We start from the raw sequence: 22696 nt of genomic DNA, 5'->3' as shown, positions 1-22696 counted from the left end.
AAGTATGAATAGATTTTCTTTCGTCCTTCGCAATTGGCAGTCAGCATGCTGGAACATTACAGAGAAGAGGAGATGATCAATTAAACTGTTTTTGTTTCTTCTCTTCAAAGCTGGGTTATAATTCCATTTGCTAGATTTTTTTATGTAAAATAAAAATAAAAAAACAAAACAAAACCTGATTATCTTGTGGAAAGAATAGGGTAACACATGCTGCAAGTGATTTTCGGTGTTTAATTCAATAGTGCAATTTTCAGCTAAGCAACTGATAACCGATATGTAGAATTTAGTCTAAAACTGTTACTGGACAGCAAGTGGATCTAAGTGACTACATTCACTTCTCCCTGATCATTGCTAGCCATGAAGATCTTCTACATTTTTTTTTTTTTTAATCCTCATTTTTAACATGCTCTGTTTTTAATAATTTCAAATTTCAGGTTTCAGTTAACATCCGACAGACAGAGTTACAATGCATATTTAAACAGAAAACTTAATTTATGCCCAATATGGGTTACATTGAAACAAGGACTTCTTAGGATAGAAACAATAGAGAATTAAGAGATAGTGTGCTACAGCTGTGTTTGGGGAGATGCATGTGCGAGGTAGCTGGTATCGGGACCAGTTGGGTGAGGAAGCACAGGGTCAGGTAGTTGGTATCTGTACCGAGTGGGTGAGGAAGCACAGGATCAGATAGGTGGTATCAGTACCACGTGGTCGGATGAAGAAGCACAGGATCAGATAGCAGGTATAGGAACCAGGAGGGTGAGTAAGCACAGATTCAGGTAGTTGGTAGGTGTAGCAGGTGGGTGAGAAAGCACAGGATCAGATAGCTGGTATTGGTAGTGGGCGGGCAAGCACAGAATCAGATAGCTGGTATTCCTACCAGGCGGGTGGGTGAGGAAGCACAGGATCAGGTAGTGGGTATTGGTGGCAGGCAGGAGAATGGATGAGAAAGTATCAGGTAACATTCGGGCAACTGTAGAAGCAAAGTATCAGGTAGTAAATACTGGTTAGGAATTAGAACAGTCAAGTCTACCATCAGAAAATGAAGGGCTCCACTTGGCTACGTGCTCAAGTCACACACTCTCAGACACAGACATAAATACACACAAATAAATATATATGTGCCAGTGGGCGAGGAAGTAAAGAAAAGGTGGTGGGTACGTAGCGGTGGGCAAAGAAGCAGAGGATAAGGTGGTGGGTAAGTGCAGATGGGCAAGGAAGCAGAGGATAAGGTGGTGGGTACGTGCCAGTGGGCGAGGAAGCAGGGGATTAGGTGGTGGGTAAGATTTTGTACAGTGAAATAGGTTGGTGAGTAGGTCTAGAGGAGAAGGATTACCATACAGCAGTTTGGGAGAAGTAAATTTGCGGTCACTTGGATATTTGTAAATAACTCAATCTCTCTCTTGCACAATATTTTCAATAAGAAGAGAAAGTCTTTGCTTGTCATGCGCTCTTTGGTATAGTTGGAAGAGACAAAATGCCCGCTTTTGGGGCGAGTGATGCATTTTTAGTAGGAATAGACAGCAGTCCCTTCTGAGTTCCGAGGTTCCATGCATCTCTGCAAAGCTGTACACAGATGGCAAATTCTCTAAACTGAGCAACCTGTCCATTACAGAAACCTCCAGCTCTCTCTGGAGACCAGGAAGTAGGAATTGTCCTGCAGCAGCTAAAGTCAATCCGAGTGGCGAGTGAGAAAGTTCCTGGTCAGGGGTGGGCAGTGGAAGCTCATACAGTGTAGGACACCTAGATTCTATTGTACAACCGTGAAGATAGTGTAGAAGTGGAGTGAAGGCGCAAGGAGGCATCTCCTGGACAAGTATCTCTTTCTGCCTAGATTCCGCATAGCAGCCTTCTAACATGGCCTTAAATACCTCACATCCACCAGTCACCTCTTTCCGGTTCCCTTCTACACGCTCACCCCCATCTAGCACAAATATCACATCAGCAGCTCCACTGGACATGAGATCTCTGTAGCAGCAACGGGAAGGAACCAATACAAGTGGTTTGCAAGTTGCAGGTACTTTTGGGGGGTCTAGAAGGGAAGAAAGACATTCCGAAACATTAAAAAAATATAACGGATCCATACAAATCAAAGGTTCCAACACAAGGTGGAGAGCTCCATCAAGTAGAAGGTTGCGTTGTGAAGAGTCCTTCCTAAAGTGGGAAGAAACAAAACGAGTGTTTAGTGTCGGGACACTTGGCAATAAAAGCAGTGACAATACTTCTCAATGAGTGTGTACAACGCAGAGCCTGATGAAGGCTTCCAGTCAATCGTTTAAAGCATGGGTCTTCAACCTGGTTCCTATCGCCCACTAGTGGGCGTTTCAGGATTCCAGGTGGGCGGTAGGGATTTCGGTGGCTAAATCCTATTTTTGTGAGGATTTATCCTTTTCAGAGTGGGCAGGCGGGCGCGAGCGGCTTGGGGGCACAAGATTTCAGTGACCGGCAGGAGGGAAGCGCTCCCTCCTGCCAGGCCACCTTCTGGACCCCCCGGCGCAGCAGAGTTCTAATCTGAGGCGGCGAGGGAACTCTAACCTCTCTGCTCCCTCGCGCAATGTTTGCTGATGCCGCGGGAGACGGAATATGACGTCATATTCTGGCTCCTGGCATCAGCAGACAGCCCGCGAGGGAGCAGAGAGGTTAGAGCTCCCTCGGATTACAACTCTGCCGCCTGCTGAAGTGAAGCTCCACTGGACCCCCCCAGGGACAGATCCACATAATAATAATAATAATTTGTGTGTCTGTAAGTGTATGTGTGAGTGTGTCTGTAAGTGTATGCGTGTTTGTCTGTAAGTATGTGTCTGTAAGTGTATGTGTAAGTGTATGTGTGAGTGTTTGTGTATGTGCGTGTCTGTCTGTGAGTGTGTGTGTCTGTAAGTGTATGTGCGAGTTTGTGTATGTCTGTCTGTGAGCACAGTTCTTGTAGAATAGGAGAAAGAAGAAGCAGAGTACTTGTAAAAAAGGAGAAAGAAGGAGCAGAGTACTTGTAAAAAAGGAGAAAGAAGGAAAAGGAAAAGGAGAGAATTGTTGTTGGCCAATAATAGTAAGTGGACTACCTAGCTCAGCCTTCCTACTGGGCATTGCTATAAGGAAGGTGAAAAAAAAAGAGAAAAAGGGGGAAAAAAAGGTGGGGAGGGGAATTGAGGTGGGAGAGGAGGGGAGCTGATGCACAGATGAGAAATCATATGAGCAAACAGAGAAATCGTCTGAATATCACCGAAAGAGGAGACCTTTGCTTGTTCCTTATGAAAATCGAACCAGATATCAAATATTTAGTCTCGCAGCATCAACCTCAAGGATCTCATTAATCACTAGTAAAGGTAATTTCAATTTACTTTTAAACTTCATAAAAGTTAAAAAAAACATTATAAACATGCATAAAGTAGAAATAAAAAGATAAATGTACGTATTTTTTTTTTTTTTAAAACACCCTCCTTTCTAAAAAATATTCTGCACTTGCGCGAAAACTGGTGGGCGGTAAGGAAATTTTTCCATCAAGAAAGATGCATTAGTGGGAGGTAGGTAGAAAAAGGTTGACTACCGCTGGTTTAAAGGGTACAAAATGCAGCCTGTATGGCAAGCCCACCCACAACAAGGGTACAATATACAGCCTGTATGGCAAGCCCACCCACAACAAGGGTACAATATACAGCCTGTATGGCAAGCCCACCCACAATAAGGGTACAATATACAGCCTGTATGGCAAGCCCACCCACAATAAGGGTACAATATACAGCCTGTATGGCAAGCCCACCCACAATAAGGGTACAAAATGCAGCCTGTATGGCAAGCCCACCCACAATAAGGGTACAATATACAGCCTGTATGGCAAGCCCACCCACAACAAGGGTACAATATACAGCCTGTATGGCAAGCCCACCCACAATAAGGGTACAATATACAGCCTGTATGGCAAGCCCACCCACAATAAGGGTACACTATACAGCCTGTATGGCAAGCCCACCCACAATAAGGGTACTATATACAGCCTGTATGGCAAGCCCACCCACAATAAGGGTACACTATACAGCCTGTATGGCAAGCCCACCCACAATAAGGGTACACTATACAGCCTGTATGGCAAGCCCACCCACAATAAGGGTACTATATACAGCCTGTATGGCAAGCCCACCCACAATAAGGGTACACTATACAGCCTGTATGGCAAGCCCACCCACAATAAGGGTACACTATACAGCCTGTATGGCAAGCCCACCCACAATAAGGGTACAATATACAGCCTGTATGGCAAGCCCACCCACAATAAGGGTACACTATACAGCCTGTATGGCAAGCCCACCCACAATAAGGGTACACTATACAGCCTGTATGGCAAGCCCACCCACAATAAGGGTACACTATACAGCCTGTATGGCAAGCCCACCCACAATAAGGGTACAATATACAGCCTGTATGGCAAGCCCACCCACAATAAGGGTACAATATACAGCCTGTATGGCAAGCCCACCCACAACAAGGGTACAATATACAGCCTGTATGGCAAGCCCACCCACAACAAGGGTACAATATACAGCCTGTATGGCAAGCCCACCCACAATAAGGGTACAATATACAGCCTGTATGGCAAGCCCACCCACAATAAGGGTACACTATACAGCCTGTATGGCAAGCCCACCCACAATAAGGGTACTATATACAGCCTGTATGGCAAGCCCACCCACAATAAGGGTACAATATACAGCCTGTATGGCAAGCCCACCCACAATAAGGGTACAATATACAGCCTGTATGGCAAGCCCACCCACAACAAGGGTACTATATACAGCCTGTATGGCAAGCCCACCCACAATAAGGGTACACTATACAGCCTGTATGGCAAGCCCACCCACAATAAGGGTACAATATACAGCCTGTATGGCAAGCCCACCCACAATAAGGGTACAATATACAGCCTGTATGGCAAGCCCACCCACAATAAGGGTACAATATACAGCCTGTATGGCAAGCCCACCCACAATAAGGGTACAATATACAGCCTGTATGGCAAGCCCACCCACAATAAGGGTACAATATACAGCCTGTATGGCAAGCCCACCCACAATAAGGGTACAATATACAGCCTGTATGGCAAGCCCACCCACAATAAGGGTACAATATACAGCCTGTATGGCAAGCCCACCCACAATAAGGGTACTATATACAGCCTGTATGGCAAGCCCACCCACAATAAGGGTACAATATACAGCCTGTATGGCAAGCCCACCCACAATAAGGGTACACTATACAGCCTGTATGGCAAGCCCACCCACAATAAGGGTACTATATACAGCCTGTATGGCAAGCCCACCCACAATAAGGGTACAATATACAGCCTGTATGGCAAGCCCACCCACAATAAGGGTACAATATACAGCCTGTATGGCAAGCCCACCCACAATAAGGGTACTATATACAGCCTGTATGGCAAGCCCACCCACAATAAGGGTACAATATACAGCCTGTATGGCAAGCCCACCCACAATAAGGGTACAATATACAGCCTGTATGGCAAGCCCACCCACAATAAGGGTACAATATACAGCCTGTATGGCAAGCCCACCCACAATAAGGGTACACTATACAGCCTGTATGGCAAGCCCACCCACAATAAGGGTACACTATACAGCCTGTATGGCAAGCCCACCCACAATAAGGGTACAATATACAGCCTGTATGGCAAGCCCACCCACAATAAGGGTACAATATACAGCCTGTATGGCAAGCCCACCCACAATAAGGGTACAATATACAGCCTGTATGGCAAGCCCACCCACAACAAGGGTACAATATACAGCCTGTATGGCAAGCCCACCCACAATAAGGGTACACTATACAGCCTGTATGGCAAGCCCACCCACAATAAGGGTACACTATACAGCCTGTATGGCAAGCCCACCCACAATAAGGGTACACTATACAGCCTGTATGGCAAGCCCACCCACAATAAGGGTACAATATACAGCCTGTATGGCAAGCCCACCCACAATAAGGGTACACTATACAGCCTGTATGGCAAGCCCACCCACAATAAGGGTACACTATACAGCCTGTATGGCAAGCCCACCCACAATAAGGGTACTATATACAGCCTGTATGGCAAGCCCACCCACAATAAGGGTACACTATACAGCCTGTATGGCAAGCCCACCCACAATAAGGGTACAATATACAGCCTGTATGGCAAGCCCACCCACAATAAGGGTACAATATACAGCCTGTATGGCAAGCCCACCCACAATAAGGGTACACTATACAGCCTGTATGGCAAGCCCACCCACAATAAGGGTACAATATACAGCCTGTATGGCAAGCCCACCCACAATAAGGGTACAATATACAGCCTGTATGGCAAGCCCACCCACAATAAGGGTACAATATACAGCCTGTATGGCAAGCCCACCCACAATAAGGGTACAATATACAGCCTGTATGGCAAGCCCACCCACAATAAGGGTACAATATACAGCCTGTATGGCAAGCCCACCCACAATAAGGGTACACTATACAGCCTGTATGGCAAGCCCACCCACAACAAGGGTACAATATACAGCCTGTATGGCAAGCCCACCCACAACAAGGGTACAATATACAGCCTGTATGGCAAGCCCACCCACAATAAGGGTACAATATACAGCCTGTATGGCAAGCCCACCCACAATAAGGGTACAATATACAGCCTGTATGGCAAGCCCACCCACAATAAGGGTACAATATACAGCCTGTATGGCAAGCCCACCCACAATAAGGGTACTATATGTTATTATAGACCACCCTCTTTTTTTTCACATTTTTTAAATACCGGCCTACCTTTTCCATCTTTCTTAAAGCAATATTTTGGACAGATTGTCTGTTGACTGACTGACTGCTCAACATTTTGCAACTGATTTTCAGGATGTGCTCAATCTGCCTGCAGCATTTTCTGTCAGCTGACATTGAGCACTGGCTCAGATAACAGACAGTCTGACCAAAAGTGCATGAAGATGGCGGTCAGACATGTGGGTGAGAAAAGTAATGTAAGTCAAGAGATAAATATAATAAAAAAAACGAGGATAAATTACACACACACAGACAAGATATTAGAAAACAAAAACTCATAGTAAAGGCACACTCGAAGCACCACAGCAAATTTTACTTTCATCACATCACTGTTTGCAACGCAGCCGTATCTAGACCTACTCTGGTTGAGACTCACATTTCCCAATAAATAGCTTCTTTGTGTTTAATTTAAAAGGCATTATCCCCTGCTCTGTTAATATTTCACAGTAGCCTCCTGTGTGTCATTAAAGTTCAATCAGGCTATCCTAGCTATACGATAAGGCCAGGGACCTAAAGAGAGTATTTAGAAATTGGGGCAGACTAGATGGGCCAAATGGTTCTTATCTGCAGTCCCATTCTATGGTTCTATGTTTCAAATTAACAGAGCAGGAAATAACTTCTATAGAAAACACACTGCGCTGTAAGAGCTGATTAAAAATTAAACCATTTTTTCATGGAGGCCGTGATACACATTCATGGGAGGTGTGGCTATGTCTGAATAGGGGAGGCAACATGTGTGGAAAGGAAGTGGGGGTACATCTGCCAGGGATGATGAATGAGAGGCAGGGAAGATGGTAAAATTAACCTTTGTATTTACAATCAAAAAAATGTATCCCTGCGTTCAAACGCTCAATATTCCAGGGAGGCAGTAATGACTATAGTACACATCAGCCCCAAAATATAGAGTAAAAAACAAAGAAAAGCTAATTTTGCACTTTCCCAATCCATATGCACATTTATAGAAATTGAGGTTTTTAAGTATCACCCCAATGGCCATTAGATGCAAGCCCACCTGCCACGTCAAGGTGAAACCTCCGAGACAGGTCCTACACTAACAATTCACCTTGCAGCTTTCAGATAAACTGTAAAATCTCTAATGAGACAGCTAGAAATAGTTTAGCTGAAGGAAGCAAGGTAAAATTGTTAGACCCGCCTAGGAGGTTTTGTTTTAACGTGGCAGGTAGGCTTACATCTAACGGCCATTGGAGTGATACTAAAAAAAAAAAACTCAAGTTATTTAAATATGCAGAGGGATTTGGGCTAGTGCGCAAGAAACGTTTCTATTTACCTGTAAATAAATGGCAGGGAGAGGGCACACTGCTTCCGGTCAGCTTCTGATCCGGACACCAACATGTGAGTCACGGTTCCCACCCCAAATGGGGACTCTGCCTGAATACAAAGATTTCGGAGAAGCCGGTTACCTGCAGAGAGCGCTGACAGTTAGGGATATAGAGGGTAAATAGAATGAGCAATTAGCAGGAACAGCTACTCTGTGCTTAGCACTTTGATATTATACGTGTGGCCCAGTCACTGGTATCTTTGGAAATAGCAGCTCAGCAGAAGTTCAAAGAGGGTGATAGAAAAGATATAACCCAGACAGAATGAGGCTTAAAAGAACAACATAGTCAAAAAAATAACAGCTTAATGAAGCAGTTTTGGTGTATAGATCATGCCCCTGCTGTCTCACTGCTCAATTCTCTGCTATTCAGGAGTTAAATCACTTTTGTTTCTGTTTATGCAGCTCTTGTCACACCTCCCCTGGCTATGACCGCCAGACAGCATATTTAAAAAAAAAAAAAAATGTGTTTACATTTTAACTTACTTACTTAAGAAGTTTGTATCTCTTGCCCTTTAAAGGGACACTATAGTCACCTGAACAACTTTAGCTTAATGAAGCAGTTTTGGTGTATAGAACATGCCCCTGCAGCCTCACTGCTCAATCCTCTGCCATTTAGGAGTTAAATCCCTTTGTTTATGAACCCTAGTCACACCTCCCTGCATGTGACTTGCACAGCCTTCCATAAACACTTCCTGTAAAGAGAGCCCTATTTAGGCTTTCTTTATTGCAAGTTCTGTTTAATTAAGATTTTCTTATCCCCTGCTATGTTAATAGCTTGTTAGACCCTGCAAGAGCCTCCTGTATGTGATTAAAGTTCAATTTAGAGATTGAGATACAATTATTTAAGGTAAATTACATCTGTTTGAAAGTGAAACCAGTTTTTTTTTCATGCAGGCTCTGTCAATCATAGCCAGGGGAGGTGTGGCTAGGGCTGCATAAACAGAAACAAAGTGATTTAACTCCTAAATGACAGTGAATTGAGCAGTGAAATTGCAGGGGAATGATCTATACACTAAAACGGCTTTATTTAGCTAAAGTAATTTAGGTGACTATAGTGTTCCTTTAAATTTAACTTTAATTACACACAGTAAGATCCTGCAGGGTCTTGCAAATTATTAGCAGAGGAGGAGACAAGAAATTCTAAATTAAAACAGAATTTGCAATAAAAGGGAATGTAAACATTAAAATGACTCTTTACAGGAAGTGTTTAGGAAGGCTGTGTAAGTCACATGCAGGGAGGTGTGGTTAGGGCTGCATAAACAAAGAGATTTACTCCTACGAGGCAGAGAACTGATCAGTGAGACAGCAGGGGTATGATCTATACACCAAAACTGCTTTATTGGGCTACAGCTGTTTTGGTGACTATAGTGTCCCTTTAAACGAATACTCTAAGAAGCAAAAATGCCCTGAATCCATAAACTTTACAGCGCACTGTAGTAGTTATGGTCCCAGGAGGGCCTTGGCGCCACCTGGTGTACAAAGTCAAACTATGTAAGAAGGGTTATGGTGCTTGAAGTCTTCCTTTAAAAAAACAAAACAAAAACAAAACAACTGAAGGGAAAATCATGAAATATATATATAAAAAATAATAATTAAATGCAAATTACCAAGTTCTTTGGTGCTTTCACAGTGTCCGTTACAGTCTGTGCTGTCTCTCTTTGTGGACTCGCAGAGTAGTAAGCGAGTCCTGAGCGTGCAAATACTGCCAGTGCGGATAAATGCCTCAAGACACGAAGGATCACAAGTAAGACGCTGCAGGAGCCGAGCTGCACGTGGCAAAGGATGAGGGTGGCATGTTAAATAAGTCAGGAGCCCTTCCAAGACCTGGGGGCACACCAATAAGGAGCTGGAATCGGAGAGCTGAGAAAAGCGAGAAAGAAGCAGCAAAGTGGGAAATTCAGGACGACAAAATTCAGACGGCATTGGCACGCGGGGTCCTAGCGGCCATGGGGCACCCAGAATTTCTTGAACTGGGGAATGGGATGGCTGGGGCGATGAAGGAGATGGGAAGAGATGGGAAGATGAAGGGGATAGCACTGATCTCTGTTCAGCTCCTGAAAGTCTATCAATTCGTACAACATTATGCTCCCTGCACTTTGGACTGGATGCAGTAGGAGAACTAGGGAGATAAGAGGGGATGATGGAGGTTGCTGAGTTAGTCAATTCATCTGGTACGAGGGGTCCTCTGCTCTCACAGTCTAATGGCCATTCAGGAGACAGATCTTCCACATTGCAGACAATGCCCTCTGACAGCAGCCAGGACCTGGCAAAGAGACAGACAGCTAAAATAAGTCTCCCTCTTAGTACTACACCACCCAACAATCAATGTGTAGGTCTCTAGGTCATATCGCTGTGCCATCCCAAACCGCTCTGATTTTATTTTTTTTATCTGTTTGGGCCCTTACTAAGCTGGCTATTGTACATTATCAACATACACACAGTGCATCAGACTGAAAGATGGATATTCACGCTAGTCTCATAATCCCAATATATTGGAGGCATCCATTAACTGGTGATAAAACATCCCAAGCCAAGCCTCGCCTCAAAAAGAAAGCAGGACAATATTGCTGCTTTTTATGATGCATGAAGACATGCCGACCCCCTTCCCACAAGTAATACATTTGTCTTCTGTCCATACCTTAAACTGTCCTCTGATGTACTGTCTCTGGTTCTCTTGTTTACTTTCTCTGGTGGGAAATCAAAGGAAGAAGCCGCTTTCTCGTCCTCTTCATTTGTTGTATCTCTTGTTTCTCGTAATTCCCCCATCACCTCAGCAGTTCGTGTCAGCTCCTCTAATCTCTGTGCCAACAGACCAGGAAGACCCCCAGTACCCAACAAATTTAAGGCAACTGTGTCATGGCAAAAGTGCAGGAACGCAGCAGTGATTCGAGGGTGCACGCAGCGATATTGCAAGTCTCTCAAAACGTTCAGCATTAATCCTAATCCCCCCAACTCCCGCACACGGATACGATTCACTGCCTCGCGGCAACACAGACACAATGCTTTCACAAGGTGCAGACAGCGAGTGGGAGCTGAAAGCTGAGCACCAGCTTCCAATATCAGCAGCTTAATTAGACCAGCATTACCCATCATGGGTCGTAGAGCTCCTTGACTGCATAGATTGCACAATGTACCGAGCGCAGCCTGACGTACTGCTGCTTTTACATCTTCTCTGCCAGCTAATAGCACAAGATTTGGCACAGCCAGGTTCAGCTGCTCTGCACAATCCAGTGAACATCCCTGACTTAGCTCACACAAGGCACGCACAGCACCACACACCAAGGCAGGGTCTGTAGAGGAGAGCAAGGAGGCACAGGGGGACAATCCGCCCTGTTTACTGATGGACAGCCGGTGGGGTAAGGAGTCTCCAAGAATGCGGAGGGAACGCAGGCAGCTGTGGAGACACCCGGCATCTTGAGAGCTCTGTAATATGTGTATTAATGAAGATACAGCACCTGGAAAAAATAATGTAAATCAGACATTCAAGGAAGACAATGAAGAGAGAGTAGGGATGAGTCATGTTGGACAGGGTTTCATACCATGTCAGGTAGGGATACGGAAATTAAGATGGGTTGGGTAAGGAATTAGACGGTATGGAGACAAATTATTAATGCTTATACTAACTATTACACCCCAGCCCCAAGCAGATAAGCTCTGCCACACATCAAGCATCCCAGCTTTTGTAATTTATAACACATTGATGTTGCCCACCATAACCATGCATGTCCTCCATCCTCGCTTACCTGATTGGTGTATGATTACACAGTTTCTTGGGTCCAGAGCAAGATTACCAAGTGCACGAGAGACTCTATTCCATACAGAATCCACACACACTGACTGAAGGATTGCCACTGTAATAAAACAACAATTACTAAACACTGGACCCCACTGAGCTGTGCATGAACACTAGACTCCAGTAGCCTACACACTATAGCTTTTAGTGAGCACATGATTGCAAAGAAAGCATTTGTCATGCATGTACTATTAGCCCACAATGCTTCCAAGCAAAAACTTCTCGGTAATTAAGCGGAAAGAGAGCAGTGGCTGCACATATACTATTACTCTGCAAAGCTTCTCAGTAATTGGACAGAGAGCGGTGGCTGCACATATACTATTACTCTGCAAAGCTTCTCAGTAATTGGACAGAGAGCGGTGGCTGCACATATACTATTACTCTGCAAAGCTTCTCAGTAATTGGACAGAGAGCGGTGGCTGCACATATACTATTACTCTGCAAAGCTTCTCAGTAATTGGACAGAGAGGTGGCTGCACATATATTACTCTGGTGGTGGGAAACAGGCAGGCAGGTCATAGAGATTGGAGGCGGGTGGGTTAACTGGCAGGCGGCTCATAGAGCAAAAAGAGCTGAGGGAGGCATGCAGCTGATTGTGGAGGCGGTGAGGGAGCTGTGATCTTCCTGCTCTGTTCCCTCGCGTGCCCTCCAGTGATGTTGGGAGACAGAACATAATGTCCCAGCTCACTAAACAGTGCACGAGGTGGCAGGAAAATGACCATAGCAACCCCACTGGATCCCAGGGAATAGTAAGGTGGCTGGGTGGATACATTTAAATCAAAAAAATAATTTGTGAGTGAATGTGAAAATGTGTGTGAGTGTTTCCATATTAGGGAGTGTGACTGCCCATGTCAGAGAATGAGTGTGTCAGTAGTTTACTTGACATTGCTGCTTAAAATGACATGCATCACTTGATATTTTTATTATTTTTTAAACTAACAAGCAAATACTTTTACACATATGTAGAAACTGAACCAAAGCAAGCAGTTTGCAATAAAATGACCATAAGGTTTGTCAGTTTGCGTTGTCTGGCACACCTCTGAGCTAGGGGTGTTACTTCAGCCTCTCCCTGCTTTTTACTCACCCACGAATCGATCCATCTCATTTTCACATAAACTAGCAATAGCCATACATGACAACCACAGGCAAAGGAGCAAACAGTCAAAAGAGTCAAAGAAACAATTCTGACAAAGAGAATATCTGCATACAGTAACAACTGACACACACACACACCTTACCCAGTGCAGGGATCCCTCCAAGCTGCCGCACCTGAAAGAAAATAAAACAGTCACAAAGATACAATTTATAGAGTACGTTACATACATATAGGTGTGAGCGGAGCAGCATTACACTTCTCAACCATGCTGTGATTGGTTTGTTTGGGGAATACTTAAATATCTCCCAACACGGTTTTAAATGTGGGACAGGTCAGAGGGGGTGTGAGCGTGGCCACAGACAGGCAAACACACTTGTAGGAAACTACAAACAGGTTGTGATATCTGTCTGGGTGCCCTCTCCTTCTAATGTAGGTTGTTTTGATTTTCACATATCTTAGAGCCACCAATGACTGAGCCGCGTATGAACATTTGATAAGCAGTGAGGGGGCTAATACCAGATCTAGACTCTGCGGTAACCCATTCAGCACAGCGGGAGGGTGGCCCTATATTCCTGGCACTATTGTGCTCCTTTAACTGGAGCTATTTTCCTTGATTTTGCCAAGGCCTTTGACACAGTAGACCATGGCATTCTTTTGCAAAAGCTTAAAAACTCAGGCGTTGGTGTTAGTCCGCTAACCTGGTTTCGATCGTATGTATCGGATCGCTCGAAATATGTGACCATTTCTGATAGCGCCTCCCTCTTCCAGTCACATGTGGTGTTCCCCAAGGCTCCTTACACTACCCCCTGCTATTCACATTATTTATAAATGATCTGCCCAACATCTGCAAATCCTCAACTGTACAAATGTATGCAGACAACACTGTAATCTACGCTAGTAAACCCAAGCTACCGCAGCTTGAGGCTGTGCTCCAAAACCAATTCACAGAGGTAGAAAAGTGGATAGCAGATAAACTCTTCCTAAAAACACTGACAAAACCGTTACAATGATCTTTGGAACTGTACCTAAATTACATAAACTACAAAATCAACAATTGTGTATCAGAACAAATTCAAATAGCACACTGACAGCAATCTGCTCTTTTAAATATCTGGGTATGTTGCTAGACCCCAATCTATCCTTTGGCCTTCACATTGAAACAATCGCTTTCAATGAAACTTCGAAAACTAGGTGCCCTGTACAGAAACAAATCCTGCCTAAGCCCTACTACAGTAAGGAAACAGATAGTGCAACAAATGCTAATGCCGCAAATCCACCTTAATAAACTTAATACGTTATATAATTTGTTCTGCCGCTTTGTACTAGAATGTAATTACTTGACCCACCACATGTTAAAAGACCTAAACTGGCTGTCGCTGGAATCCCGACGCACTCTTCATCTTTCCAGCCTTGTGCTCTCCCCGGCTGTTCCCACCTCCTATAACCTCCAATCCAGTACTAGCACGATATTTAGCATACTGCAATACAAAAATAAAGTGTCTTGATCCTCCTTTTCCTACAAAGCACCACAATTATGGAATAACCTCAGGGACACAGTCAAATATTAATTTAATCTAAAATCTATGGCAATATACCTCAGCACAGAATGCACCGGTTACATGTGAGAAAATATAATATATATAGTATTTTTGTAACAATGCAAAGTTTTGTGGACCCAGGAGATACTTGAAAACTAGAGAAATCTCAAATGTGTAAATAAAGTTTTAGCCCTCCTGAACAAGTACAGGGCTCAGCAGTGGAAGGCATTAAGGAAGCGTGTCTGACCCCATACAGAGATTGGTGGATCGATAGGGGGCCTGTCTGACCCCGTAGAGGGACTGACAGGGGGCCTGTCTGACCCCGTAGAGGGACTGACAGGGGGCCTGTCTGACCCCGTAGAGGGACTGACAGGGGGCCTGTCTGACCCCGTAGAGGGACTGACAGGGGGCCTGTCTGACCCCGTAGAGGGACTGACAGGGGGCCTGTCTGACCCCGTAGAGGGACTGACAGGGGGCCTGTCTGACCCCGTAGAGGGACTGACAGGGGGCCTGTCTGACCCCGTAGAGGGACTGACAGGGGGCCTGTCTGACCCCGTAGAGGGACTGACAGGGGGCCTGTCTGACCCCGTAGAGGGACTGACAGGGGGCCTGTCTGACCCCGTAGAGGGACTGACAGGGGGCCTGTCTGACCCCGTAGAGGGACTGACAGGGGGCCTGTCTGACCCCGTAGAGGGACTGACAGGGGGCCTGTCTGACCCCGTAGAGGGCTCAGCAGGGGAGGGCATTAAGAAGGCATTCATGACCCGGTACAAGCATTGGTGGGATTAACAGGGGGTGTGTCTGATCCCGTATAGGGATTGATACAGCAGGTGAGGGCATTAAGGAGGCGTGTCTAACCCCGTACAGGGATTGGTGGGAAAGACAGGGGGGGGGGGGTGTCTGACCCGTACAGTGCTCAGCAAGGGGGGGGCGCATTAAGGAGGCGTGTGTGACCTCATACTGTGCAGGGATTGGTGGAATCGGTAGGGGGGGCATGTCTGACCCCAGACTGTGCAGGGAATCGGTAGGGGGCGTGTCTGACCCCAGACTGAATAAGGGAATCGGTGGGGGGGGGGCGTGTCTGACCTCCTATACTGTGCAGGGATCGGTAGGGGGGGCGTGTCTGACCTCCTATACTGTGCAGGGATCGGTAGGGGGGGCGTGTCTGACCTCCTATACTGTGCAGGGATCGGTAGGGGGGGCGTGTCTGACCTCCTATACTGTGCAGGGATCGGTAGGGGGGGGCGTGTCTGACCTCCTATACTGTGCAGGGATCGGTAGGGGGGGCGTGTCTGACCTCCTATACTGTGCAGGGATCGGTAGGGGGGCGTGTCTGACCTCCTATACTGTGCAGGGATCGGTAGGGGGGGCGTGTCTGACCTCCTATACTGTGCAGGGATCGGTAGGGGGGGCGTGTCTGACCTCCTATACTGTGCAGGGATCGGTAGGGGGGGCGTGTCTGACCTATACTGTGCAGGGATCGGTAGGGGGGGGGCGTGTCTGACCTCCTATACTGTGCAGGGATCGGTAGGGGGGGCGTGTCTGACCTCCTATACTGTGCAGGGATCGGTAGGGGGGGGGCGTGTCTGACCTCCTATACTGTGCAGGGATCGGTAGGGGGGGCGTGTCTGACCTCCTATACTGTGCAGGGATCGGTAGGGGGGGCGTGTCTGACCTCCTATACTGTGCAGGGATCGGTAGGGGGGGCGTGTCTGACCTCCTATACTGTGCAGGGATCGGTAGGGGGGGCGTGTCTGACCTCCTATACTGTGCAGGGATCGGTAGGGGGGGGCGTGTCTGACCTCCTATACTGTGCAGGGATCGGTAGGGGGGCGTGTCTGACCTCCTATACTGTGCAGGGATCGGTAGGGGGGGGGCGTGTCTGACCTCCTATACTGTGCAGGGATCGGTAGGGGGGGGCGTGTCTGACCTCCTATACTGTGCAGGGATCGGTAGGGGGGGGCGTGTCTGACCTCCTATACTGTGCAGGGATCGGTAAGGGGGGGGGGCGTGTCTGACCTCCTATACTGTGCAGGGATCGGTAAGGGGGGTGGCGTGTCGTGCCTCCTATACTGTGCAGGGATCGGTAGGGGGGGGCGTGTCTGACCTCCTATACTGTGCAGGGATCGGTAGGGGGGGGGCGTGTCTGACCTCCTATACTGTGCAGGGATCGGTAGGGGGGGCGTGTCTGACCTCCTATACTGTGCAGGGATCGGTAGGGGGGGCGTGTCTGACCTCCTATACTGTGCAGGGATCGGTAGGGGGGGGCGTGTCTGACCTCCTATACTGTGCAGGGATCGGTAGGGGGGGCGTGTCTGACCTCCTATACTGTGCAGGGATCGGTAGGGGGGGGCGTGTCTGACCTCCTATACTGTGCAGGGATCGGTAGGGGGGGGGCGTGTCTGACCTCCTATACTGTGCAGGGATCGGTAGGGGGGGCGTGTCTGACCTCCTATACTGTGCAGGGATCGGTAGGGGGGGGGCGTGTCTGACCTCCTATACTGTGCAGGGATCGGTAGGGGGGGCGTGTCTGACCTCCTATACTGTGCAGGGATCGGTAGGGGGGGCGTGTCTGACCTCCTATACTGTGCAGGGATCGGTAGGGGGGGCGTGTCTGACCTCCTATACTGTGCAGGGATCGGTAGGGGGGGCGTGTCTGACCTCCTATACTGTGCAGGGATCGGTAGGGGGGGCGTGTCTGACCTCCTATACTGTGCAGGGATCGGTAGGGGGGGCGTGTCTGACCTCCTATACTGTGCAGGGATCGGTAGGGGGGGGCGTGTCTGACCTCCTATACTGTGCAGGGATCGGTAGGGGGGGGGCGTGTCTGACCTCCTATACTGTGCAGGGATCGGTGGGGGGGGGCGTGTCTGACCTCCTATACTGTGCAGGGATCGGTAGGGGGGGGCGTGTCTGACCTCCTATACTGTGCAGGGATCGGTAGGGGGGGGGCGTGTCTGACCTCCTATACTGTGCAGGGATCGGTAGGGGGGGGCGTGTCTGACCTCCTATACTGTGCAGGGATCGGTAGGGGGGGCGTGTCTGACCTCCTATACTGTGCAGGGATCGGTAGGGGGGGGCGTGTCTGACCTCCTATACTGTGCAGGGATCGGTAGGGGGGGGGGCGTGTCTGCCTCCTATACTGTGCAGGGATCGGTAGGGGGGGGCGTGTCTGGCCTCCTATACTGTGCAGGGATCGGTAGGGGGGGGGCGTGTCTGACCTCCTATACTGTGCAGGGATCGGTAGGGGGGGGCGTGTCTGACCTCCTATACTGTGCAGGGATCGGTAGGGGGGGGGCGTGTCTGACCTCCTATACTGTGCAGGGATCGGTAGGGGGGGCGTGTCTGACCTCCTATACTGTGCAGGGATCGGTAGGGGGGGCGTGTCTGACCTCCTATACTGTGCAGGGATCGGTAGGGGGGGCGTGTCTGACCTCCTATACTGTGCAGGGATCGGTAGGGGGGGGCGTGTCTGACCTCCTATACTGTGCAGGGATCGGTAGGGGGGGCGTGTCTGACCTCCTATACTGTGCAGGGATCGGTAGGGGGGGGCGTGTCTGACCTCCTATACTGTGCAGGGATCGGTAGGGGGGGGCGTGTCTGGGCTCCTATACTGTGCAGGGATCGGTAGGGGGCGTGTCTGACCTCATACTGTGCAGGGATCGGTAGGGGGCGTGTCTGGCCTCCTATACTGTGCAGGGATCGGTAGGGGGCGTGTCTGGCCTCCTATACTGTGCAGGGATCGGCAGGGGGCGTGTCTGACCTCATACTGTGCAGGGATCGGTAGGGGGCGTGTCTGACCTCATACTGTGCAGGGATCGGTAGGGGGCGTGTCTGACCTCATACTGTGAGGGATCGGTAGGGGGGGGCGTGTCTGACCTCATACTGTGAGGGATCGGTAGGGGGGGGCGTGTCTGACCTCCTATACTGTGCAGGGATCGGTAGGGGGGGGCGTGTCTGACCTCCTATACTGTGCAGGGATCGGTAGGGGGGGGCGTGTCTGGGCTCCTATACTGTGCAGGGATCGGTAGGGGGGGCGTGTCTGGGCTCCTATACTGTGCAGGGATCGGTAGGGGGGGCGTGTCTGGGCTCCTATACTGTTCAGGGATCGGTAGGGGGCGTGTCTGACCTCATATACTGTGCAGGGATCGGTAGGGGGCGTGTCTGACCTCATACTGTGCAGGGATCGGTAGGGGGCGTGTCTGACCTCATATACTGTGCAGGGATCGGTAGGGGGCGTGTCTGTCCTCATATACTGTGCAGGGATCGGTAGGGGGCGTGTCTGTCCTCATATACTGTGCAGGGATCGGTAGGGGGCGTGTCTGTCCTCATATACTGTGCAGGGATCGGTAGGGGGCGTGTCTGTCCTCATATACTGTGCAGGGATCGGTAGGGGGCGTGTCTGTCCTCATATACTGTGCAGGGATCGGTAGGGGGCGTGTCTGACCTCATACTGTGCAGGGATCGGTAGGGGGCGTGTCTGACCTCATACTGTGCAGGGATCGGTAGGGGGCGTGTCTGACCTCATACTGTGCAGGGATCGGTAGGGGGCGTGTCTGGCCTCATACTGTGCAGGGATCGGTAGGGGGCGTGTCTGGCCTCATACTGTGCAGGGATCGGTAGGGGGCGTGTCTGGCCTCATACTGTGCAGGGATCGGTAGGGGGCGTGTCTGGCCTCCTATACTGTGCAGGGATCGGTAGGGGGCGTGTCTGACCACATATACTGTGCAGGGATCGGTAGGGGGCGTGTCTGACCACATATACTGTGCAGGGATCGGTAGGGGGCGTGTCTGACCACATATACTGTGCAGGGATCGGTAGGGGGCGTGTCTGACCACATATACTGTGCAGGGATCGGTAGGGGGCGTGTCTGACCACATATACTGTGCAGGGATCGGTAGGGGGCGTGTCTGACCACATATACTGTGCAGGGATCGGTAGGGGGCGTGTCTGACCACATATACTGTGCAGGGATCGGTAGGGGGCGTGTCTGACCACATATACTGTGCAGGGATCGGTAGGGGGCGTGTCTGACCACATATACTGTGCAGGGATCGGTAGGGGGCGTGTCTGACCTCATACTGTGCAGGGATCGGTAGGGGGCGTGTCTGACCTCATACTGTGCAGGGATCGGTAGGGGGCGTGTCTGACCTCATACTGTGCAGGGATCGGTAGGGGGGGGCGTGTCTGACCTCATATACTGTGCAGGGATCGGTAGGGGGGGGCGTGTCTGACCTCCTATACTGTGCAGGGATCGGTAGGGGGGGGCGTGTCTGACCTCCTATACTGTGCAGGGATCGGTAGGGGGGGGCGTGTCTGACCTCCTATACTGTGCAGGGATCGGTAGGGGGGGGCGTGTCTGACCTCCTATACTGTGCAGGGATCGGTAGGGGGGGGCGTGTCTGACCTCCTATACTGTGCAGGGATCGGTAGGGGGGGGCGTGTCTGACCTCCTATACTGTGCAGGGATCGGTAGGGGGGGGCGTGTCTGACCTCCTATACTGTGCAGGGATCGGTAGGGGGGGGCGTGTCTGACCTCCTATACTGTGCAGGGATCGGTAGGGGGGGGCGTGTCTGACCTCCTATACTGTGCAGGGATCGGTAGGGGGGGGCGTGTCTGACCTCCTATACTGTGCAGGGATCGGTAGGGGGGGGCGTGTCTGACCTCCTATACTGTGCAGGGATCGGTAGGGGGGGGCGTGTCTGACCTCCTATACTGTGCAGGGATCGGTAGGGGGGGCGTGTCTGGGCTCCTATACTGTGCAGGGATCGGTAGGGGGCGTGTCTGACCTCATACTGTGCAGGGATCGGTAGGGGGCGTGTCTGGCCTCCTATACTGTGCAGGGATCGGTAGGGGGCGTGTCTGACCTCATACTGTGCAGGGATCGGCAGGGGGCGTGTCTGACCTCATACTGTGCAGGGATCGGCAGGGGGCGTGTCTGACCTCATACTGTGCAGGGATCGGCAGGGGGCGTGTCTGACCTCATACTGTGCAGGGATCGGCAGGGGGCGTGTCTGACCTCATCCTGTGCAGGGATCGGTAGGGGGCGTGTCTGACCTCATACTGTGCAGGGATCGGTAGGGGGCGTGTCTGACCTCATACTGTGCAGGGATCGGTAGGGGGCGTGTCTGACCTCATACTGTGCAGGGATCGGTAGGGGGCGTGTCTGACCTCATACTGTGCAGGGATCGGTAGGGGGCGTGTCTGACCTCATACTGTGCAGGGATCGGTAGGGGGCGTGTCTGGCCTCATACTGTGCAGGGATCGGTAGGGGGCGTGTCTGACCTCATACTGTGCAGGGATCGGTAGGGGGCGTGTCTGACCTCATACTGTGCAGGGATCGGTAGGGGGCGTGTCTGACCTCATACTGTGCAGGGATAGGCTAGTGAATTTAGACCGCGTGGTGATTGGCTGGTTGTTCTGAGGGGGCGTGTCTCACCTGTACTCGGCTCCCAGCCTCAGTGCAGCTATTTCCCAGCAGGCTCAGCGCGAGCTCCAGGTTCCGCCGGGATGTTCCCAGTATCGCCGCTCGCGAAGGTTCCGTGAATAAGGCGAGAAGAAGCGCCAGTCCCCCTCGCTTGCGAAACAGCTCGGCGCCTCCCGCTCGGGACACGTGACGGCTCCGCAGGGAGCTCAGGGCCCCGGGAACCCCGGCCGGATCATCGGTGGCTGCCGAGAGTCGCGACAGACAGGACGACAGAGACTCGCACGACATGTGTGCAAACCCGGAACTGAGAACCCGGCGCCTGCGCAAAGCCTCGCCGGAGCAAAGCATGCCGGGAATGGCGTCTGACTGGAGCGAGGCATGCCGGGAAATGGAGTCTGACTGGAGCGAGGCATGCCGGGAAATGGAGTCTGACTGGAGCGAGGCATGCCGGGAAATGGAGTCTGACTGGAGCGAGGCATGCCGGGAAATGGAGTCTGACTGGAGCGAGGCATGCCGGGAAATGGAGTCTGACTGGAGCAAGGCATGCCGGGAAATGGCGTCTGACTGGAGCGAGGCATGCCGGGAAATGGCGTCTGACTGGAGCGAGGCATGCCGGGAAATGGCGTCTGACTGGAGCGAGGCATGCCGGGAATGGCGTCTGACTGGAGCGAGGCATGCCGGGAAATGGAGTCTGACTGGAGCGAGGCATGCCGGGAATGGCGTCTCACTGTACCTATTCTATCAAAAAACCCTACCCCGTGAAATTCCCTACCGTCGTCACTTCCGGTGACGTGGTCGCACCGGAAGTTACATTTGGACAGGGGTGTGCGCCACAGCGCAAGCGCACACCAACTAGGTAGGGATTTTTCACGGTGTAGGGGACATTAAGCTCAGAGTGCGCACGCGCGGCTCTGTACTCCCGTCGGAGGTCGCAGTATAGGCGTAGGGAAATTTGATGGCTATTAGCCCTGTGACATCTCCCCACCCCTATACTGCGCATGCGCGGACTCTGATCATTGGATTAAAGCCTCTCCCTGCTCCCAAGACTCTCAGCCATCCAAGGGGAGGGTGAAGTATGGTGGGGGGGTCTGCGCTGTATAATGGGGGTCTGCGCAGTATAATGAGGGGGTCTGTGCAGTATAATGGGGGGGTCTGCGCTGTATAATGGGGGGGTCTGCGCTGTATAATGGGGGGGCTGCGCTGTATAATGGGGGTCTGCGCTGTATAATGGGGGGGGCTGCGCTGTAGAATGGGGGGTCTGCCCTGTATAATGGGGGGGTCTGCGCTGTATAATGGGGGGGCTGCGCTGTATAATGGGGGTCTGCGCTGTATAATGGGGGGTCTGCACAGTATAATGGGGGGGCTGCGCTGTATAATGGGGGTCTGCGCTGTAGAATGGGGGGGTCTGCGCTGTAGAATGGGGGGGTCTGCCCTGTATAATGGGGGGGTCTGCCCTGTATAATGGGGGGGGCTGCGCTGTATAATGGGGGTCTGCGCTGTATAATGGGGGGGCTGCACAGTATAATGGGGGGGCTGCGCTGTATAATGGGGGTCTGCGCTGTATAATGGGGGGTCTGCACAGTATAATGGGGGTCTGCGCTGTATAATGGGGGGTCTGCGCTGTATAATGGGGGGCTGCACAGTATAATGGGGGGTCTGCGCAGTATAATGGTGGGGTCTGCGCTG

The 22696-nt window shown here is 50.2% G+C and overlaps 1 protein-coding gene across 1 annotated transcript; it reads right to left on the bottom strand.

The window, feature by feature from the left end:
• Positions 1 to 204: 204 nt before the first annotated feature.
• ARMC5 (armadillo repeat containing 5) lies at positions 205 to 21721 on the bottom strand. Its single transcript, XM_063430955.1, has 7 exons — positions 21023 to 21721; positions 13187 to 13217; positions 11899 to 12006; positions 10794 to 11610; positions 9763 to 10418; positions 8105 to 8237; positions 205 to 2154 (listed from the first exon to the last, which is right to left on the bottom strand). The coding sequence occupies exons 1-7, from the start codon at positions 21356 to 21358 to the stop codon at positions 1392 to 1394; spliced, it is 2844 nt and encodes a 947-aa protein (XP_063287025.1). The 5' UTR covers positions 21359 to 21721; the 3' UTR covers positions 205 to 1391.
• Between the last annotated feature and the right edge of the window lie 975 nt (positions 21722 to 22696).

This window comes from Pelobates fuscus, chromosome 8, assembly GCF_036172605.1.
Source record: "Pelobates fuscus isolate aPelFus1 chromosome 8, aPelFus1.pri, whole genome shotgun sequence".
NCBI classification, from domain to species: domain Eukaryota; kingdom Metazoa; phylum Chordata; class Amphibia; order Anura; family Pelobatidae; genus Pelobates; species Pelobates fuscus.
This window is presented reverse-complemented; position numbering and strand designations above follow the sequence as displayed.